At 34.4% G+C, this 19,428-nt stretch overlaps 1 protein-coding gene across 1 annotated transcript in view; it reads left to right on the forward strand.

Moving 5' to 3' along the window:
- The window catches only part of Smp_212280 (dynein heavy chain, putative), a gene marked incomplete at both ends in the record, with an annotated part of 41,122 nt that extends 21,761 nt beyond the window's left edge, over positions 1 to 19,361 (forward strand). The window contains 5 exons of the mRNA XM_018792320.1: positions 1,473 to 1,735; positions 3,281 to 4,304; positions 7,129 to 7,409; positions 14,099 to 14,329; positions 18,888 to 19,361. Of these exons, the coding sequence (XP_018647252.1) occupies positions 1,473 to 1,735; positions 3,281 to 4,304; positions 7,129 to 7,409; positions 14,099 to 14,329; positions 18,888 to 19,361 (2,273 nt within the window). The remainder of the gene's footprint in view (positions 1 to 1,472; positions 1,736 to 3,280; positions 4,305 to 7,128; positions 7,410 to 14,098; positions 14,330 to 18,887) is intronic.
- Between the last annotated feature and the right edge of the window lie 67 nt (positions 19,362 to 19,428).

The raw sequence follows: 19,428 nt of genomic DNA on the forward strand, positions 1-19,428 counted from the left end.
GTAGAACACTAACCCTTAAATATATATAACTTCATACTCGTTGAACAAGTAGATGGTCATCTGAACTCAGTGAATAGAGCATTGTAATTTACGGTAAAAAGTTCTAGGTTGTAGTCTCAGTGAGAAAATCAAAACTAGGATGCAGACGCATCTAGTCGACGTCGAGTTTTAAGTAACTTGGACCGTTTTTCTTAAATTTCACTTCTAGCTACAATTTGAATATAATATAACTAGAAAGTATATATTGAGACAATTCTCTCAAGGATGCATATGTACCAATATAGACTGATCAATTACAGTTTTGAATATGAACTTGAACTCTTATATGTAGAAATCTCTCTTGATTTTGGGAGTTATATCTGTAATTCCATTTCAAGTTGCATCGTTTGAATGAATATATATGCAAAATTAAAAAATTAATGTTTCAACAAAGGGGATCGATACTTGGTATCTAGACTTCTCATAGACATTGAAATCTGTCTTATTTAAAACTTAAACAATTGGTCGAAGAACTTGTATGGAAAGAAATACTACTAATTCTATTTAATCTACTTTATTAATCTGATACTGAATATGACTCATTAGATGTCAAATTAATAGGTGTTTCCAAACAGTATTATTTCATATCTGATATATTTTTATTTACGAATTAAAATGTAGGTCGACAACAATTTTTATTTAAAACCGATATGTATCATATTAAAACTACTCTTGCAGACTATTGAACTAGGTAGATAAATTTAATATTAAGTCTGCTGATTCATACCAGTATTTAAAAATGTAGAGTGTTTAGTTCAGATTGTCATAAATCTTTTGGTCAAAGATCAACGCAATTCAAAAACTGCTTGAAAATATTTAAAGTCTATCCAAGTGATTTTTCTTCTACTTTTAACCCATTACTTCGATTCTAGTACATGTGAACAATACTATTAGTTAAAAACTACCTTATCAGCAACAACCACATACAGTGATTATGTATTTTTCAAAAGAATTATTTTCTATTTCTTTATAAATCCATGATATGATCTTGGATCTTTATTCTGTACTAGATTGATCCAAACTAAATTAAGAGGAAAGTTGAACAGTTGGAAAGTGGAGTTTAATCCGTGTCCGGTAGAGACAGGTATCTACCTTAAACAACAGATAAATGGTTGTGCAAAACCGTGGATCTATTAAAATTGGACAACAACACCGTTGAATGCTTCCTCAGTAGTCTAGAGGTTAAGCGTTCTCGTGCAAGACTGGAGGTCCTTCGTTTGCGTCCCGCATGTGGGATCGTGGATGTATGCTGCTGAGGATCCCATACTAAGACAAAATGGCAGTTCAGTCCTTCCAGGTTCTCAATGATGGTTTAGGTTAGATCGACTCATGAACTTAACTATTTAAATTCTTGTCTTATTTAAAAGTTTTATATGACCTGTTCATCAAAATTTAACTTTCCTCAAAGCTTTATTTTGTCATATACAATATAGGTATTTTTGAGAAACACAAACTTCTATTCAGTTTTCAAATAACCAGCAAGTTAGAAATTAATTTAGGAAATTTAACAACAGAAGAAATGGATTTCTTTATTAAAGGAAATGTTTCTATTGAGAAAACGAAAGACCCGAATCCATTGCCTGATTGGTTACCTGATTCTAGCTGGAAAGACCTTAGTCGATTAATTGAATTATTCCCACAATACTATGGCTCATTAAGTGATGATTTAGTGAGAATGAGTAAACAATGGAAAAGTGTAAGATTCATTTTTATATAATATTTTGACTTTGATTTACCTAGGTTTACCTAGGTTTATTCGTTATTTGGTACTTTTAAAGGCGATGAATGTTAAAAATCTAAATATCTGTTTATCATTTGGACTGTTTGAAATAAAATCCAAGTTGAAGATCAGCCAAATAAATAAAGTAAACTTTATATCCTCTGAAGGTAATTGTATTCTCAGAATATTTTCATCATGGACAATCAAGGACTGAAGTCTTCAAAGATTTTATCATTGACTATTGTATTGAAAATATTGTACTGAAATATATCACTGTTTCGCTTTTAGTTAGAGGCTCTTAAAGAAATTAACGATCTACTGTTCAGCACTAACTCATCACAAACAGTTTCCAAAATTCTAGTGTCTAACTGTAACCTTTGAGAAAATTTATATATTTTTATAGAAGATATAAACCTGTTTGTCACAATGGGAGACACTCAGTGTGTAATAACTTGAGAGACTCCGATGATTTAAATTCAACACAGTGTCTTAACACTATTAAGAAATTCAGGAGTTCTACATTCGATTTTAGTAAGCATTAAAGCTGTATGATCACATGGGATACACTGAATAACCATATTTTGGACAATAGCTGGTAATCAAGACATCTCACGGTATCCATGCATTGATTCAATTTATTTCTTATATAATGTAAAACATTTTATTGAAGATTCAAGATAATTCAACTGGTATACATTCGAAAAATATACCATATACTTATTAACACATATATTATAAAACTACACTTTTTTAAACCAGTAAAAATGGTATCACTTTGAATTTTGTACAGTTGAATGTTATCCATCTAAGATCAAATTCACTCAATATTGTTTGTTTGAATCTTCCCATTGATGTGTTAGGACTGCAACTGGTCAGTCTCTAATTGGCATATGTGCATCCTGTGCGTATTGCCTCGATATAGCCTTAATTCACAAGAATTGTAAGCAAAGATAGATAGTGACTAGCAGTGGAATTCATGACACACGTTTCGTCCTATTTGGGACTAGTCAGCTGGATGCACCCACATCTCAGGGTTGATGTTCACTCTGGGACTCGAACCCAGTACCGCTCGCTTCAAACACCATCGCGTTATTCACTTAGTTACTGAATCCTGATAGCCACTTGCTTGTGCAATAGGGTGAAGTTTGAATTCACTTGGTATTGTTTGGTTGAATCTTACCATTGACGTTCAGGACTTCAACTGGTCAGTCTCTAATTGGCGCATCCTGGATTCCACTGCTAGCCACTACCCATCTTTGCTTACATCTAAGATCAGTTCTTCTTTATGAGGAATTCCACAAAATCGTTGAATTTAAACAATAACAACCGCAAGAAAAAAAAACATTTGTGTGGATAAACAGTCTTAAAATTATTGTAATTGTATCACATTTTAGTGAATAAATGAGATGACATTGCATAATATCAAAATATAACTCAATTGGCTATATTTATATATACAGAAATTATTGATATAAAAATATAAATTCTATTTAACTCTATTCTATTTTAAATTTCTCCTAGTGGTATGAATCAGACAACCCAGAAAGTTTACCAATTCCAGGAAATTATAATGAACAATTAAGTAAATTTCAACGTCTTTGTTTACTACGATGTTTTCGTATCGATCGAATTTATCGTTCTATTACATTATATATTACTGATATAATGGGTGAAGATTATATTAGTCCACCAATATTAAATTTTACAACAATTTATGAACAAACTACATGTAGAACCCCAATTGTATTTATATTAAGTCCTGGTTCAGATCCAACATTAGATTTAATTAAATTTGCTGAAAAACAAAATTTTGATATAAATCGTATCAAATTTTTATCTATGGGACAAGGACAAGAAAAAAATGCACAAAATTTATTAGATTTATCTATTATCCATGGTAATTGGTTAATGTTACAAAATTGTCATTTATTAATTAAATGGTTAAATATATTAGAAAAATATATTGAAAAAAAATTAATTAAACCTCATCCAGATTTTCGTTTATGGTTAACAACTGAACCATGTCAATTATTTCCTATTGGTATATTACAACGTTCATTAAAAGTTGTAACAGAATCACCAAATAATTTAAAATTAAATTTACGTTCAATTTATTATAATAATATATCATCATCATCATTTAATGATTGTTCCCATCCAATCTATCCATCATTATTATATACATTAGCATTTTTTCATTCTGTTATACAAGAACGTAAAAAATTTGGTAAAATTGGTTGGAATATTAATTATGATTTTAATGAATCAGATTTTTATGTATCTATGCAAATATTGATTATTTATTTAAAAAAATCAATAAATGATCAACAAATTAAAATACCATGGGATAATTTAAAATATTTAATTGGTGAAGTAATATATGGTGGACGAGTTATTGATGAATATGATAGACGTATTATAAAAACATATATGAATGAATATTTTGGTGATTTTATATTTGATACATATCAACCATTTTATTTTTATTCATGTAATAATATACAATATATTATACCAAATGGTAATACACGGGATGATTTTAATCGTAAGTTGAATTTTATATTGTTCATTATAATTTTATAATTTTATATATATAAAAAGTATTGAGGAGTCCGACAATAGGACGAAACGGCCGTCAAGTGCTTCCAGGTTTTTCATGATCTCAACTATTAAAAGTATTTTTATCAACAACATTATCGCTATGTTATATGAGTTCAATTCAGTGACTATTGCGGTATCGGGACTACAAAATTACCAATTTCGAAGCATGTATTCCTTTTCATAATCTGTGTATCTGCACTATCTCCTATTGATACTGATTCATGACTTGAATGAACATCGGCAAACTTCCCATCATAAGGTTTACGTACTTGGACTCTTAATTTCTGTACCTTAATGGTATTGCTAACGACTCTTTTTCTAAAATCCAGACATGATGCAGGTTCAAGCACAGTCTACACGAGCAACGTTTTCACAGCGTATGGGTTTTTTCCTCCCACCCAACCGCTGGTCAAGCATCCAATGGGCTTCTGAGACATAGCAACCAATCAGCAATAGGACTTCTCCAGAATCGAGAATATCTAATGGTACATCACCTAAATTCGGCCACTTGACTACGCTGCTCATTACTGAGTTCATCGACTTATGCTCTGGTATACACGACACAACCAGAGCTCCTTCAATCGTAACTTTTCTAATCAGCTATATATAATGAAAAAATAAATAAATAAAGAGTAAGTAGAAAACTTTACTCTAAATTCCTAATGAATGTGTATATGATACTGTAATAATCCAAACAATGATATGTGACTTGTGTCCTTTAGTAGATGAATAATTCACTCTCTAGCAACATACTTAGTCAAATTTGAGCGACTTACTTACCAATGCTACAGTAAGCAATCTATCTAGTATTGTATCAACATATGACCTGATCCAGTCTATCATCTTCCTTTTAGTGAAAATCAAATCTTTCTCTTTGCATTCAGTTAAGATAAAGGCATGTGATTTGTCATTCGAAAAAAAATCATTGCAAATCATGTGGTACTGAATAATTGTTTCACTCTGTCTTTTAACTCATCAACAGGAAATACTCTTTAATTCCTGTACTATTGAAATCTGAATCTTTCAGTCTTGTAGTGAGCTTGATAACATTGATCTATTAAGTTAGAATATGTCAGTTTACATTTCCAAAGCCCATCACTTTTGAAAGGTGAGTGAAATGGAAAGAGAAGGTATACATAAACTTTTCACAATAAATGGTTTACATGAAAGACCTTTAAAAATATGAATGAAATATGGGAAGTAACAGAATATTTGAAATATCATCATTGACTCATCACAATGAAGGTTTTCAGCGTTTAATAAACTGACTGCCAAACTCTGGGAAGATTCTCTAACTTGCATTTCGAGAGATTATGCGTTTTTACTAGGCTACATCACTGTTTGTCGAAAATTGTCAACAGACACAACTGTTAAATCAAACAGACCTTCATACCAATTACTTATTGTCATTTAATAGCCAACAAAGTTCACTACGATATAGCTTTAACTGACAACTACATTTCATGTTTAATCAGAAGAATCCGGTTAAAGTTACATGTCCAACGTCCTGATATTTTTGAATAATCAATGACTGACTGGTGTGAGAAACTTTAAAAAATTATTCAATTATATGTTAAACTCAAAGTCAACGTAGTAGTGATAGGATATTAGCCTGCAAATCAAATACTAATTTATATTCTAAGTTATTAGCCAGTCAAATTAAAATACGTAAGGATAAATATTTTTATGGAGAGCTCACTGTAGAACAACAACACTTATATCTCCTCCTCCTCCAGTGAATAGTCTCGTTTGCCTTAATAACTTATTTTTACACACTTCACAATCCTATGTGTGACATGGCTGCCTTTAAAATCCATACGGGTACAAGTTTGTAGTAACAATAAATTTCTAACCAACTGTGATAGCTAATGAGTAGTCTGATTCGTCAGTCTGGTTAAAATTGGGGGGTCAGTCTTTTCCAAACATTCATCTATCGCCATAACTTTTTTGTGTTTATATTTGCTCTAATCTACTAATTATGATAATTATGTGTACACACACACTTGCATTAGATGTTTGCAACACATTGTGAATCTAACAACTGAGAAATTAAAGAATCACCGGTATGCTTGATAATATTTTCCTCCTCCTCTATCCTTTAGAGGAGGTACATCTGATCGTAAACATTCGTAGATAAATATGAATAGCAGATATAATCACTGTAAAAAATCTTTTTACTCAGATTGTTTGAATACTAACAATTCAAATACATAGATAGTGGGAATTTTTCTCCAATATTCTATATTTCGTATTGTAATCAAATACATAGTGTATTGTGGTCTACTTATATCCATATAAGTAGTATATGGCGATGGTCAGATATAGAATGTATTTTGGCAGAAGACCGATAAGGAAAGAACTGAAATGAAGCACGACCGATATGAAAATGCATGAACAATGAAATTAGAGAAGATGAACTGATATTTACAGAAGGAACAGTGAAGATTGAGACAATTGATTTTTATTTTGCAAATTAACTGTTTTGCTGTATGGCTATCAGATTTTAGTGAGATAGTTTGTAATTTGTGCTTAAATGCATTCGATTGTCCCCACTTGTGTTTTTTTCACCACAATAGTATTGATTAAGGCAGGTATTACTAATTAAATGTTACATTCAGGGTCCAGAAATAATATAGGTGTAATGTTCATCCATTAATATCACTTCAACTGTTCCTATATCTTGTAAAATAATCCATTTGGCTTATCTAACTTCTTTTTAGTGAACTGAATAAAGCAAATAAATTGTTTCTATAATTTTCACATTTAAGGTTATATTGAATCTCTGCCCCTAACCAATACACCTGAAGTATTTGGTCTTCATTCAAACGCTGAAATCGGTTATTACACAAATGCAACAAAAGAAATTTGGAGTTATCTACTTGAATTACAACCACAGACAAGTAATCAAAAAAATTCAACAAATCGTGAAGAATTCATTTCACAAATAACACAAGGTTTATTAACTAGTTTACCAAAAATATTTGATAGAGAAGCTTTAAGAAAAAAATTAGGCATCAATATACAACCAATTACAGTTGTATTATTACAGGTAAATATGTTTGGGAATGAAGTGAAAGTTTCACTATCTCATTAGAACATTTACCTCTTTACTTTTAATGTCATTAGTTCTATAAATCTTTACAAGAAACGTTAGGATTATGCTTTTCTCTAAGTATCAATACATGTTTTGTATTGACTGGAACACTATGATTTGAACATTTACTTATTTAGCTAACTAGAAATCACAATACTTAGACATAAAGATATATAATGCTAACTAACTGTTGAGCGTGTCAGTTATTCATTAATTTTTATATCTGATTAATTTAATACTGATGCACTAAGTAAAATTAGGTAGAACAGATGATATCTTAAAGCTACGAGAATGCAACTATGAGCAAACTAAGGTAAGTGGATTATTTATCGATAGCGCACCTCTGCCTAGCTAATAATGGTCCTACATAGGTGCGAATGGATTATAATTTATTTATTTATCTCTTGGTAGTAAAACTTTTCATGTCAATTTTGAATTTTGTCTCTTCCAAGCATTATTTATTTAATTAATTAATTTGAACACATAAATATTGTTACAAAGAGGCACCGAATACATATGCGCCACACAGATTACTTGATTTGTGTGTGGGCTGTGATACTACACGGATGCACAGACCGAGGCAAGTGGTTTTCTTAGGGGGGGGGCACACTCAGAGCCTTCGACCTAAAGGTCTAATCCATAAGGCAGTGGATCAACGTTAGCAGATGCAGTCCCATGGTAGCTGATGATCAATAATTAGTTCATATGCCATTTTTTCCGTCAGGATACTGGAACCCATGTGCACTTTTGGTTTGGAATCAGGGTTTTCCAACTCCCCTAGGTGGAATTTCCGTGTCCATCAACCCGGTTAAAGCGCTGGACATTCACTTTTCTTCCTCTCAATTTTGTAAACAACAACCCTGTTATAATTGTGTTTTCCTATATAAACGACCCAGCTATTCCTATTGCTTAGTATTCTTATACGATGACACTCGACAAGACCCCAAAATCAGAACACGTTGAACAGGAATGAAATTGTATTCAAAATAACAATGATAAGTGAACAGCAATCACTAGTTTAAATAATGTTCATATATTTATAGTATATACATAAGAAGCTTATAGATTTTTCTGCAATAATATGCCCGGGCTGATCGGTTTAAAATTAACCAATCAGCGCGCAGCAACACCATCATGCATAAAACATGCATACATGAAACATCCAATCTATGTCCCACTAACACCTCCCCCTTGAGCAGATTCGTAGGATCTGGTGCTAGGGTCCAACTGCAACCGAGTGACTGGCCTACGCTTTCGATCTGTCCATCGTCTAGGCAATAAGGAAGTTGTGTCACTCTTTGATTGCACAGAAACTGACTTGTCTGTTCCGGGCGTTTTTATTTCAAAGGTGTCTAGCAGAACGTCAAGAGGTATTCGATGTCGATTCTCGCTGCTGGCTATCGAAGTTGCTTTCAGTTGATTAGCATGACGTATCCAAACTTCTGAGCCAACTGACACCTCATAAACCACATTCCCTTTCTTTCTCACGATCCGACCAGCTGTCCACGTAGGATGTTTACCACGATAGTCCATAGCAAGTACTTTTTGACCCACCATGAACAATCGTCTTTGTGCCCCATGGTGTCGATTGAACTGCTTCTCCATCGATAAGTTTCGTTGAGGTTCACGGGCTGGCGTCGGACGGATGACATCGAAATGTGTCTTTATTTTTCTGCCAAGTAACGCTTCCGCTGGAGAGACCCCATTTGCTGTTTGAGGGTTCGGTGTAGAACGGTAGATAAACAGGAACCTCTCTAAGATCTCGTCGGTGGTACCCTCCCCTCTTGATTTTTTTAGGGCGTTTTTGAACGTACCAACAAAGCGTTCCACCTGACCATTCGATTGCGGATGGAATGGAGGTGTTCGGATGTGTCTGATTCCGTTCTGCTGACAAAATTCTGAAAAGATAGATGATGTAAATTGTGTGCCGTTGTCGCTGACTACTTGTTCTGGTACCCCGAAACGACTGAATAATTGACGTGGCTTTTTGACTGTGCAGCTTGCAGTTGGATGTTCCATGATGAAGATTTCCGGCCACTTGCTGTATGCGTCCACTACCAGAAGGTAAGTTTGTCCATGGAATGGACCAGCGAAGTCTAAATGTATACGCTGCCACGGTGACTGTGGTATCGGCCATGATTGCAACTCTGCTTTTCGTGGTGCTTTTGCTGCCAATGCACATTTTGTACACGAACGGGATAGCTGCTCGAGTTGAGTATCTAATTGTGGCCAGTATACATAACTTCGTGCTAGAGCTTTCATGCGGTTTATTCCGGGATGTCCTACATGTAGCTTTTCGAGGACTGCTGGTTGCAACTTCTTTGGGATTATGACACGTTCAGCAAAGATGAGACAATCGTCGATGATTGAAAGAGATAATCTGCGCTGATAAAACTGCTGAAGCTCTGTTGAACTGATCTTCGAGGGCCACCCTTCTAGGTGGAACTTTCTGACTTCTTGTAGAACAGGGTCTCGAAGAGTCTCTTTTCTGACTTCATCTGACGACACTGGAGTGTTTCGAATTGCCGCTGCTACTACGCTCCGTATTTCTGGATCAACTGATATCGAGGCAATGATCATGTCCTCCGGTCCAGGATGCTGAACTCCAATAAGTCGTGAGAGGGCATCGGCTTGACCGATAGTATTGGTTGACTGATACCTTATGTTAAAGTCGTAGCTCAAAAGCATTATTGCCCAGCGCTGTAGTCTGTTAGCTGTGTAAACAGGAATCCCTTTCTTGGAACCGAATATTGCAATCAGTGGTTTGTGGTCTGTCAACAGAGTGAACTTACGGCCGTAAAGCATTTTATGAAATCTTTTGACAGCAAAAATGATTGCCAGAGCTTCCTTTTCGATTTGACTGTAGTTGCGTTCGGCTGGGGTAAGTGATCTGGCAGCATGGGCGATTGTCTTCTCTGTTTTGTCTGGAAACACGTGTAATATAACTGCTCCAACTCCGTGACTAGGTGCATCAGATGCGACAACAATTTCCAAGCTGGGATCGAAGTGTGTCAAGAGAAGCTTTGAGCTGAGCATTGACTTGACTTTGTCAAAGGATGCTTGACATTCTGCTGACCACTGCCAAGGTTTATCTTTGGATGGTAATTCATTCAGAGGGCCTCTCACTCGATGCATTTCAGGCAAGAATGTGCTGTAGTGACTAACTAATCCCAAGAATGATCTTAATGAAGGGACGTCAGTTGGTACGGGCATTTTCTGAATGGCTTCTATATTGGCAGGGTCTGGTCATCGGCCGTTCTTATCTAGGATGAAACCAAGGTATTTGATCGAATGCATGAAGAAGATACACTTTTCTTCACGTAGTTGAAAACCATACTCCAACAGTCGGTTGAGAACTTGGTGTAGACGATCGGAAAGTTCACTGTTAGTGGAACCCATAACTATGATGTCATCTAGATAAGCTGCTGCACCCGGTATGCCAGTTAGCATTGTATCCATTATTTGCTGAAAGATGGCAGGTGCGGTCTTGATGCCGAATGGTAGGCGGGTGTACTGAAATAACCCTCTATGAGTGTTGATAGTCAGAAGCTCTCTACTATCGTCATCTACCTCTACTTGCAGATAGGCATCCGAAAAATCTATTTTCGCGAAACATGTACCACCATTTAGCTTAGCAAACAGGTCTTCAGGAACAGGTAACGGATATTGATATTCATCCAATGCAGCATTTAAACCCGTTGAGAAATCAGCACATATGCGGATAGTTCCATTGGGCTTTCTAATCACTACAATCGGCGCGGCCCATGCAGAGTAATCAACCGGTTGGATAACACCAGCTTGCTGCAAACGATTAAGTTCCTGATCGACTAATTCAAGAGCGGCATATGGCACAGGACGTCTCGGGCGAAAAATCGGTTTGGCATCTGCTTTCAGGGGTAAATGAACTTTCACTTTAGTGCAGTGACCAAGGCTATTCTGGAAGACAGCGGCGAATTTTCTCTTCAGATTTTCTAGAACTTTTTCACCTGTCTTTTTTGCATATGAAGTGGTGTCTAATGATGGACACGACACGTTACAAACGCTGTTGATGGGTATATCCATTAATCCAAGCTTTTCTAACATATCTAGACCAAGTAGATCAAGGTTTGGTCGTTCTGTTAGATAGCATACTCCTTTACAGCTATTTCCATTGAAGGAAAATTCACACTGCAATTCGCCAACTAGTTTTAGTATGCCTCCAGATGCATTTTTAGCCGTTTTCTTGGATGGCTTCATTGGCGGTTTCCCAAGCAGGTTAAACGTTTCTCTAGACACTAGGGTGATATCGGATGCTGTGTCAATTTGGAGACGAACCGGTATACCATTAATCTGGATCGTAACATACTTTCTCCGAATGTCATAGTCTGTTTGAAAAGCTGCTACCAGAGAAAGAGATTTAAACTCAGCTGATTTCACCACACGTGAAAGACGTTTATACTTCTTCTTGGGCTGGGATGTACGATTCGGTGGACAATGGCCTTCTTTATGTCCACGTCTGTTGCACACCTGACATTTATGCTTCTTAAATGGACAGAACCGTACATAATGCCAATCGCCGCATAACCAACAGGCATTCGTTGGTTTGTTATGAGTTTTATTGGGCTTCTGACTTTTTAACCTAGTCATAGCATTTACACTACTGCAGGTTAAATTAGAATTTACCTGTTCAATTAACTGATTGTCGTGTCTGATGTTTTGTAGTCGTTTACACTCATCTATCAATGTCCTGAGTGTGACGTTTTGGTCTTGATCCAAACGAGTTAGAAGTCTGGTTCTAATTTCAGCATCTTGTGGTGACTGCAGAGCTTTGATGAATACAAGGCATTTAAATTGATCTTCTGTCAACGAGCGTAACTTGAACCGTTCACGCTCTCTGTCGACGACGTCTGCTAGGGCACCATATTCATCGGCTTCACGTTTCACCAAATTCAGACACTGATATCGAATACTAAACAATGAGGAAGATTCGCCGAAAATCTCTGACAACTGCGTTACTGTCTCCTCGAAACTGAGCTCTCAAGGTAGTTTTGGCAAAATATGATCAGCATAACGTGCATGTTCATTGCTTCCCAACTTACGCATCAACAACCGAGTCTTCCATGCGTCATCTTGTTGACAGAATTCTATTCTAAATGTATCTTCCCAACGCTTGAACCACGTGAGAAAGGTATTTCCACTTTCGGGATCATATATGAATTCTGGAATGCTGCTAGCAACTGCATCATAAGAAGTACTTGAAACAGCATGTGATCTCGAGTTTTGGATGCTAAACTGTTGCATCAGAGTCTCCAACAACCTCATTTGTGCATCAAGTTGTGCTTGCTGTTGTTGTAGTATTCGGCTGAGCTGGTCATCTGATATAGGCATTTTGAATGAATTTTCCTTTTTCCTCGTCGCCACTGTTATATTCGTGTTTTCCTATATAAACGACCCAGCTATTCCTATTGCTTAGTATTCTTATACGATGACACTCGACAAGACCCCAAAATCAGAACACGTTGAACAGGAATGAAATTGTATTCAAAATAACAATGATAAGTGAACAGCAATCACTAGTTTAAATAATGTTCATATATTTATAGTATATACATAAGAAGCTTATAGATTTTTCTGCAATAATATGCCCGGGCTGATCGGTTTAAAATTAACCAATCAGCGCGCAGCAACACCATCATGCATAAAACATGCATACATGAAACATCCAATCTATGTCCCACTAACAAACCCTGTCATAAGAAGGCAGTGAGTGGGACTTCCCTGGCAGTGGTTGTAAGAGCATTCAAAACGCAAGAGCTGACTCTCTACACCCTTGTGCGTACCAAAGAATTCGAGGGACAGTTGCTCTGCTTAAGCAGTAAAACTGTTCTTGGTAGTTTACTTAAACTGGAGATCATAAAAAATAAGCGAATTTAATTTTAACTCGTGAAATATGGTTGGCTATAAAAGTGCTAACAAAATATTCACATTCAGCGATTTTCAGCAAATTCCATTTTGGCATTTTAGACCTCAGTGTTCAACATGATTAAGAAAGGCGTCAACTAAACGGATTTCAACTAGCTCTATAGTCAGAGAAATTTATGAAGCACTAGAATTTTCAACCACAATTTCACAAAAACAGTGTCCCGAAAATAATTTTTGGAACTAAAAATGGATTAAGTATTCTCACTGTGATTTTTGTAGCTACGAAAATGGGAACGAAATGATGTCAGTAATAAGAATACATGCCTTATCGACACTGAGATATCCATATATATTAAGTCCTTATTAAATACAATGCTCTAACTTGTTTATCATTACCTGAAATATGTATCTTGTCTGCAAAATGTCAAACAAACGACCAACCCCACTTATTTTCTACTAGACAGTTTTTCATGTCATGCATTAAGTTAACAAAAAGACAGTGATCTAAGGCTCTGCAGGATACATACGATTCACCACTATCCAATGGTAAGATGTACACTATCTTTTCTAATGATCTTTCTTAACCATCTCATCTGGTTTTGTTATGATTAAACTCTAGACTTCATGATCTTCATCGTGAGTTTTTCACCTTCAAACATCTTTTTAAGCCCTAAAATACTATTAACATGGCATTCTTATACTTTCTAATGAACTTATCTACTCTGTAATTATCCTAATTTTAGGAACTAGAGAGGTTTAACTTACTTATCAAAAGAATGGATCAAACCCTTAGAACATTGAAACGTGCATTAAATGGTGAAGTTGGTATGTCAGCCGAACTTGATAATGTTGCACGTTCCCTATTTAATGGTCAACTACCAACTATATGGCAGCGTTTGGCTCCGGCGACTAAAAAGTCTTTAGGCAACTGGATGATACACTTTCATGATCGTCATAAACAATACACTACTTGGGTAAGTTTATAAAATAAGTTTATCACATAACATTACATCATTCCTTACTAACCTATTTTAGTTTCTTCTGATAAGAAAATTTTGAACAAAGATGGATAGTGGCTAGCAGTGAAATCCAGAACGCACGTTTCGTCCTATCAGAGGCTCGTCATCCGGATGAAACGAACGACTTGGATTCCACTGCTAGTTGCCATCCATCTTTGCTTATAATGCTTGTGACTTAAGGCAATATTGAGACAATCTGAACAGAATGCACATATGCCAACAAGAGACTGATCAATTGTAGTCCTAAACATCAGCAGGGAGATACAAACAAACAATACAACATGAATAAAATTTTAAGTTCATTGTAAAATACTATTTTCAATACCATATAAAGAATGTTTTAAAACGATGATGAAGATTTGTACCTCATATAGGTGTTTTTGATTGTGTTACATCCAGACAATCACTAGCACAAATTTGACTAGGAAAACGTAAAAAACTATTAATCGATGAAATTCAAAGAATACTAAAAAACTTCTTGGAGCACTGTGTTCAGGTCATTTCGCAATCACCTGAATTATCGACATGAGGCTCGTTCAGCAATCAATTTAGAAAAGTTAAATAATCACGCTACATGGAGCAAGCTCATAAAACACAACCAAAGAACAGTTTTCGGTAGCTTTTAAAAAGCATATTCCTTAAACATAGTTCCTTAATAAATGACTGGTAGTTGAGTGTTCTAAAACATGGATTAGTATCCAACATTGATAGACAGTTAAGTAATAATTTATTCTGATGTAGTAATGAGTAAATTAAGTTTATTTGAACAGATAAATACTGAAATCTCAATTTTTATTCTCCTTAATACTGAAAATCTAATTCGAACTTAACACAGTTCAGTTTTAAAGATTATTATGATTGGTAGGTTAATGTAATAATTTCAAATGCTAATCAAATAATAGTGGGATTGAATTCAATTTGATTATATCCTTGTAGTGTAGATGTTTTTCAAATAATGTACTTTTGTATAATGACATAGATTAATCGGATGAGGTACAAAACTTAATATCCAGTAATATGTTCGTGTACGTATGTAAGCGTCAGAGTAGGTGTAACAGTTATAAGTAAACAAAGAATGATTGGTTAGTTAAATTCAATGGATTTTGAAGTAAACAACGGTTTGTATAGTCAAATCTTAAGATTATGAACCAGTATAATAGGAGTGAATAAGTCTGACAACTTTAAATATCCATCTCAGTCGCCGGATTTAAAGGTCATATTTTCTACAACTAAAAGGATTTGAAGCCTGATAATTTTTTCCGCCCGTTTTATATTCTCGCACAATGGGGAACTACTGAATAATCTTCTCTTTATAGTATTCAAAGTAATGTGGGTTATTATCAACCGACTAGAAATTTTTGTTATAACTGTACACATTCCCTCTGTAAGGCAGTTACAAGCACGAGAATATAATTATTCAAAATAAAGGTTATTTAAACAACCTACAAAAATAACTGAATTCCTAGAACCAACAGGAAGTGGTTGATCTAGACGACGTTAGTACTTTACGAACCCAGAGCCCAAGACAAACAACTAGCCAAAATATATGGTCAATAAAATCCACAAATGAACCTGTCGCGACAACCTTTATGGAACAGTCTGTCAAATTCATTGACTTTCAAGAAAGAAATAAAACAAATTCATCCAGAAACCAAGATTTAATTGTAGCGTTACATACCCAACAGTGCAAAGTGATGGACAACAGAATCAAGACCTTACAGGAAATCGTAAAACATATGTAATTCTTTTAATTGAATTTATGTTTTCGAAATCAGTAGACTGAAATAAATATAGAATCTATCTCTCCAGTAAAAAGCGGCAACAAAAAGGAAACTTCCAATTACAAGTGACGATTTATTCAATAGAAGAGAATCAAAGATTTACGGTTAGTCAAAGGGAAACTTCACAAATAATCAGAAGAAGGAAATTTAATCCAACCCAATCATAAATGAAAAGAACTAAGTCAATGACAAAATTTCCACGATTTGGATCAACAGAAAAGTAACGAGAATAGCTAAATCAAATAATGATCATCAAAAGGAAGATCATGATAGAAATTCTGGACGAATTATTCCCCGTTATGCAACTATGGGAAAGCTACCTATAATTTATATGATAACTTACCTTTTATAACAAATTGTACACAATATGATATTTAGACAGATGTTTAAACTTGAACTCATGAGAAATGAAACCCATAAACTGTTAAGATTTGATCCAATTATCCGATGAAACCTTCATACTTATTTACAAAGTTATAGTAGTATGTAACATTCACTAGAAGTTATGAGATTATAATTTTGACTTTAATGTAAAAATATGAACATTATACTTCATTATGATGAATTAAAACTAATTTCTACTGACTTCTACAAAACTTCAGTATCCATTAGATTTAGATACCTAGATATTTTTAGTAATTTTATCTACCTGAGTAATAGATTAACTACTATGAGATTAATAATCAGAATAGTTGACGTTATATCCCGAAGAGAATTATGAATGGTAAATTTTGAGGACTATTTATGGACCAATATGATATGTATATTTCTATTGTATAATCGTTAAGTAACTTAAGTATTCATATTAATGTTCCCTTTATTATGAGCTTTATTTTGACCCATAGACTATTACTGTACGATTTACCATTCTTGAGTTATGTCCGGTCTATCAACTACTATTTCCCTTATTCACAGCCACATTTGGCCAAATCTTGTACAAATGTTATTTTCTATTTTATGTTACGATGTGGTCAGTTTGTTTGGTATATAAACCCAGTATGTTTGAGAATAATGATTCATATTTCAGAGGTTGTTATTGGTGCTCTGGACTTAACTGGCTGGGCTAGACAGAAAGCAGGACTGATAAGTACTCAAGACTGCTCATACGGCTTTTGTGCATCATTGCGCTGATCGATAGTTCACTCCTCTCTGATTGGTGGGAATCATCACGTCATATATAAAGTGGGCACTCAGGCAATCAGAATAACAGTTGATATTTTCTTGTTTAAACTAGAAAAATAGTTCAGTTAAGCAGCTTATTAAAAAGTTCATATTTAATGTCAATATACTAATGAGTTTTCTATATTTTTACTTTTTATACACTACATCTATAAGTTATTATATATTATTACCTTGATGACTTACTTCTACGTAAATTATACTCAGTACTTCAAAATGTTTGGTGATTTCTGAGTTTTTTCTTGTTGAATGATACAATACACTCTTTCTTTGCCGTAGACTACTATTGTAATGAACGAGAATATATGTGGGGATAATTGAATGTATTTGAATACAAAATTACAGAACATCTTAGTAAAATCTGAGGTCCATACAGCAAATACTTCATTAGAAAAATGCCAACCAATCGTCTCAGACTTATTCGGTCTTTCATTTCTACACCAATCATTCTTTGTTCTCATTCTCTTTTCTTTGATCTTCTTAAACTTCTGCCTCCAGGCATTTCACTTTCGATTGGCGATACATACTATTTATATTTATCGACATCAGTAGTACACACCACACTGTTTGTAAATTAATCATCAATGTAATTATTCAGCTCAAGTAAATGATACAACATTGAAAATGAACAAAATTTTCTGTGCATAGTCTTTAATTGGTTTATGACAATGTTATTTTATTAAAGAAAAATCATAAATTCATATTCTATAATTTTATAGGATGCATTTACCATTAATTTTGGTTTTCCTTTTGAACTTATAACTGTAAAACCTTAAGGGGGGTTATTGGAAAGAACATCTTTCCTTCATTTATATGTATTTTAAGATAATGTGGACTTTTTAACGGTTAAGGTGAATAAGTTGATGAACTTCACAACTGTATTTTATCTATAGTGTGAATAACAAGAATAAAATTTCGTCTTAGTATTACATTAGATAAACTGACTTATCGATATAACTGTGAACATATATATAAACTGTGTCTGAAATATTAACTTGTTTCATTATACTACCAAGAGACTGATAAGTCTTGTTGATTGAACGCTATACTCGGATACTAAGCTAGTCTCGTAAACCCCAAGCTAGAACTACACAGCGACTTGAACACGAGAGAAAAGACGCAAAATATACGAGAAGCACTTTACTCCATAGGTTCATTTATGTACAGAAAATATAGGGTTTTTATAGTATTTTAGAAGACCTTGAGGTTTTCCTGGAAATTCCAGTATACTACTAAACATAGTAGCAGTGTAGAAATCAGCCAATCAGAACCTCTGCATGTGACTTTTCATTTTCGCAATATTTCTAGCAAAACTTCTAATCAAACACTGATTGGATAAAATGCTTCTTAATGTTTCCTGAGCTTGTCATGTCTATAGCGAGAAACTTGCAGGATCGTCTCAACAGAGACTTTAAACTATGTAGATGTGAAAACAATTTTAATTGATAAGTAAATCCAAAAATTGTTTTTGTTTTTTTCGTCTTAATCTCATTCTTGACATGTTAGTGCGGATTTTTTATATTGTTACTTCAATATTTCACTTTTTTACACAGATTGAAAATGGTGATCCAGGTGTCATCTGGTTATCAGGTCTACATATTCCTGAATCGTTTTTGATGGCTTTAACTCAAACAACATGTCGTCGTAATGGATGGCCATTGGACAAAAGTGTATTATATACAGCTGTAACTCAATATACAGATTCTACTGAAATACAAGAACGAGCACATCAAGGATGTTTTGTTCAAGGACTGTATTTAGAGGGTGCAAGCTGGGATTTAGCTAAAGGTTGTTTGAAACGTCAAAAATCACGACAATTAGTTCAACCCTTGCCTATTCTTAGAGTTAATGCCATTGAAGCACATCGTTTAAAATTACAAAACACATTTTGTACTCCAGTTTACGTTACTTCAGAAAGACGGAATGCAATGGGAGTTGGATTCGTTTTCGAAGCTTATTTAAAAACTGAAGTTCATCCTAGTCATTGGGTGTTACAAGGTGTATGTCTCACTCTAAATACTGACTAGTAACAATGTTTTTCTGATGGCTACATTGTGATTAGGAATTTTTACTAATTTTCACTACAATGTTTCA

Source organism: Schistosoma mansoni, assembly GCF_000237925.1.
Source record: "Schistosoma mansoni, WGS project CABG00000000 data, supercontig 0218, strain Puerto Rico, whole genome shotgun sequence".
Lineage (NCBI taxonomy): Eukaryota > Metazoa > Platyhelminthes > Trematoda > Strigeidida > Schistosomatidae > Schistosoma > Schistosoma mansoni.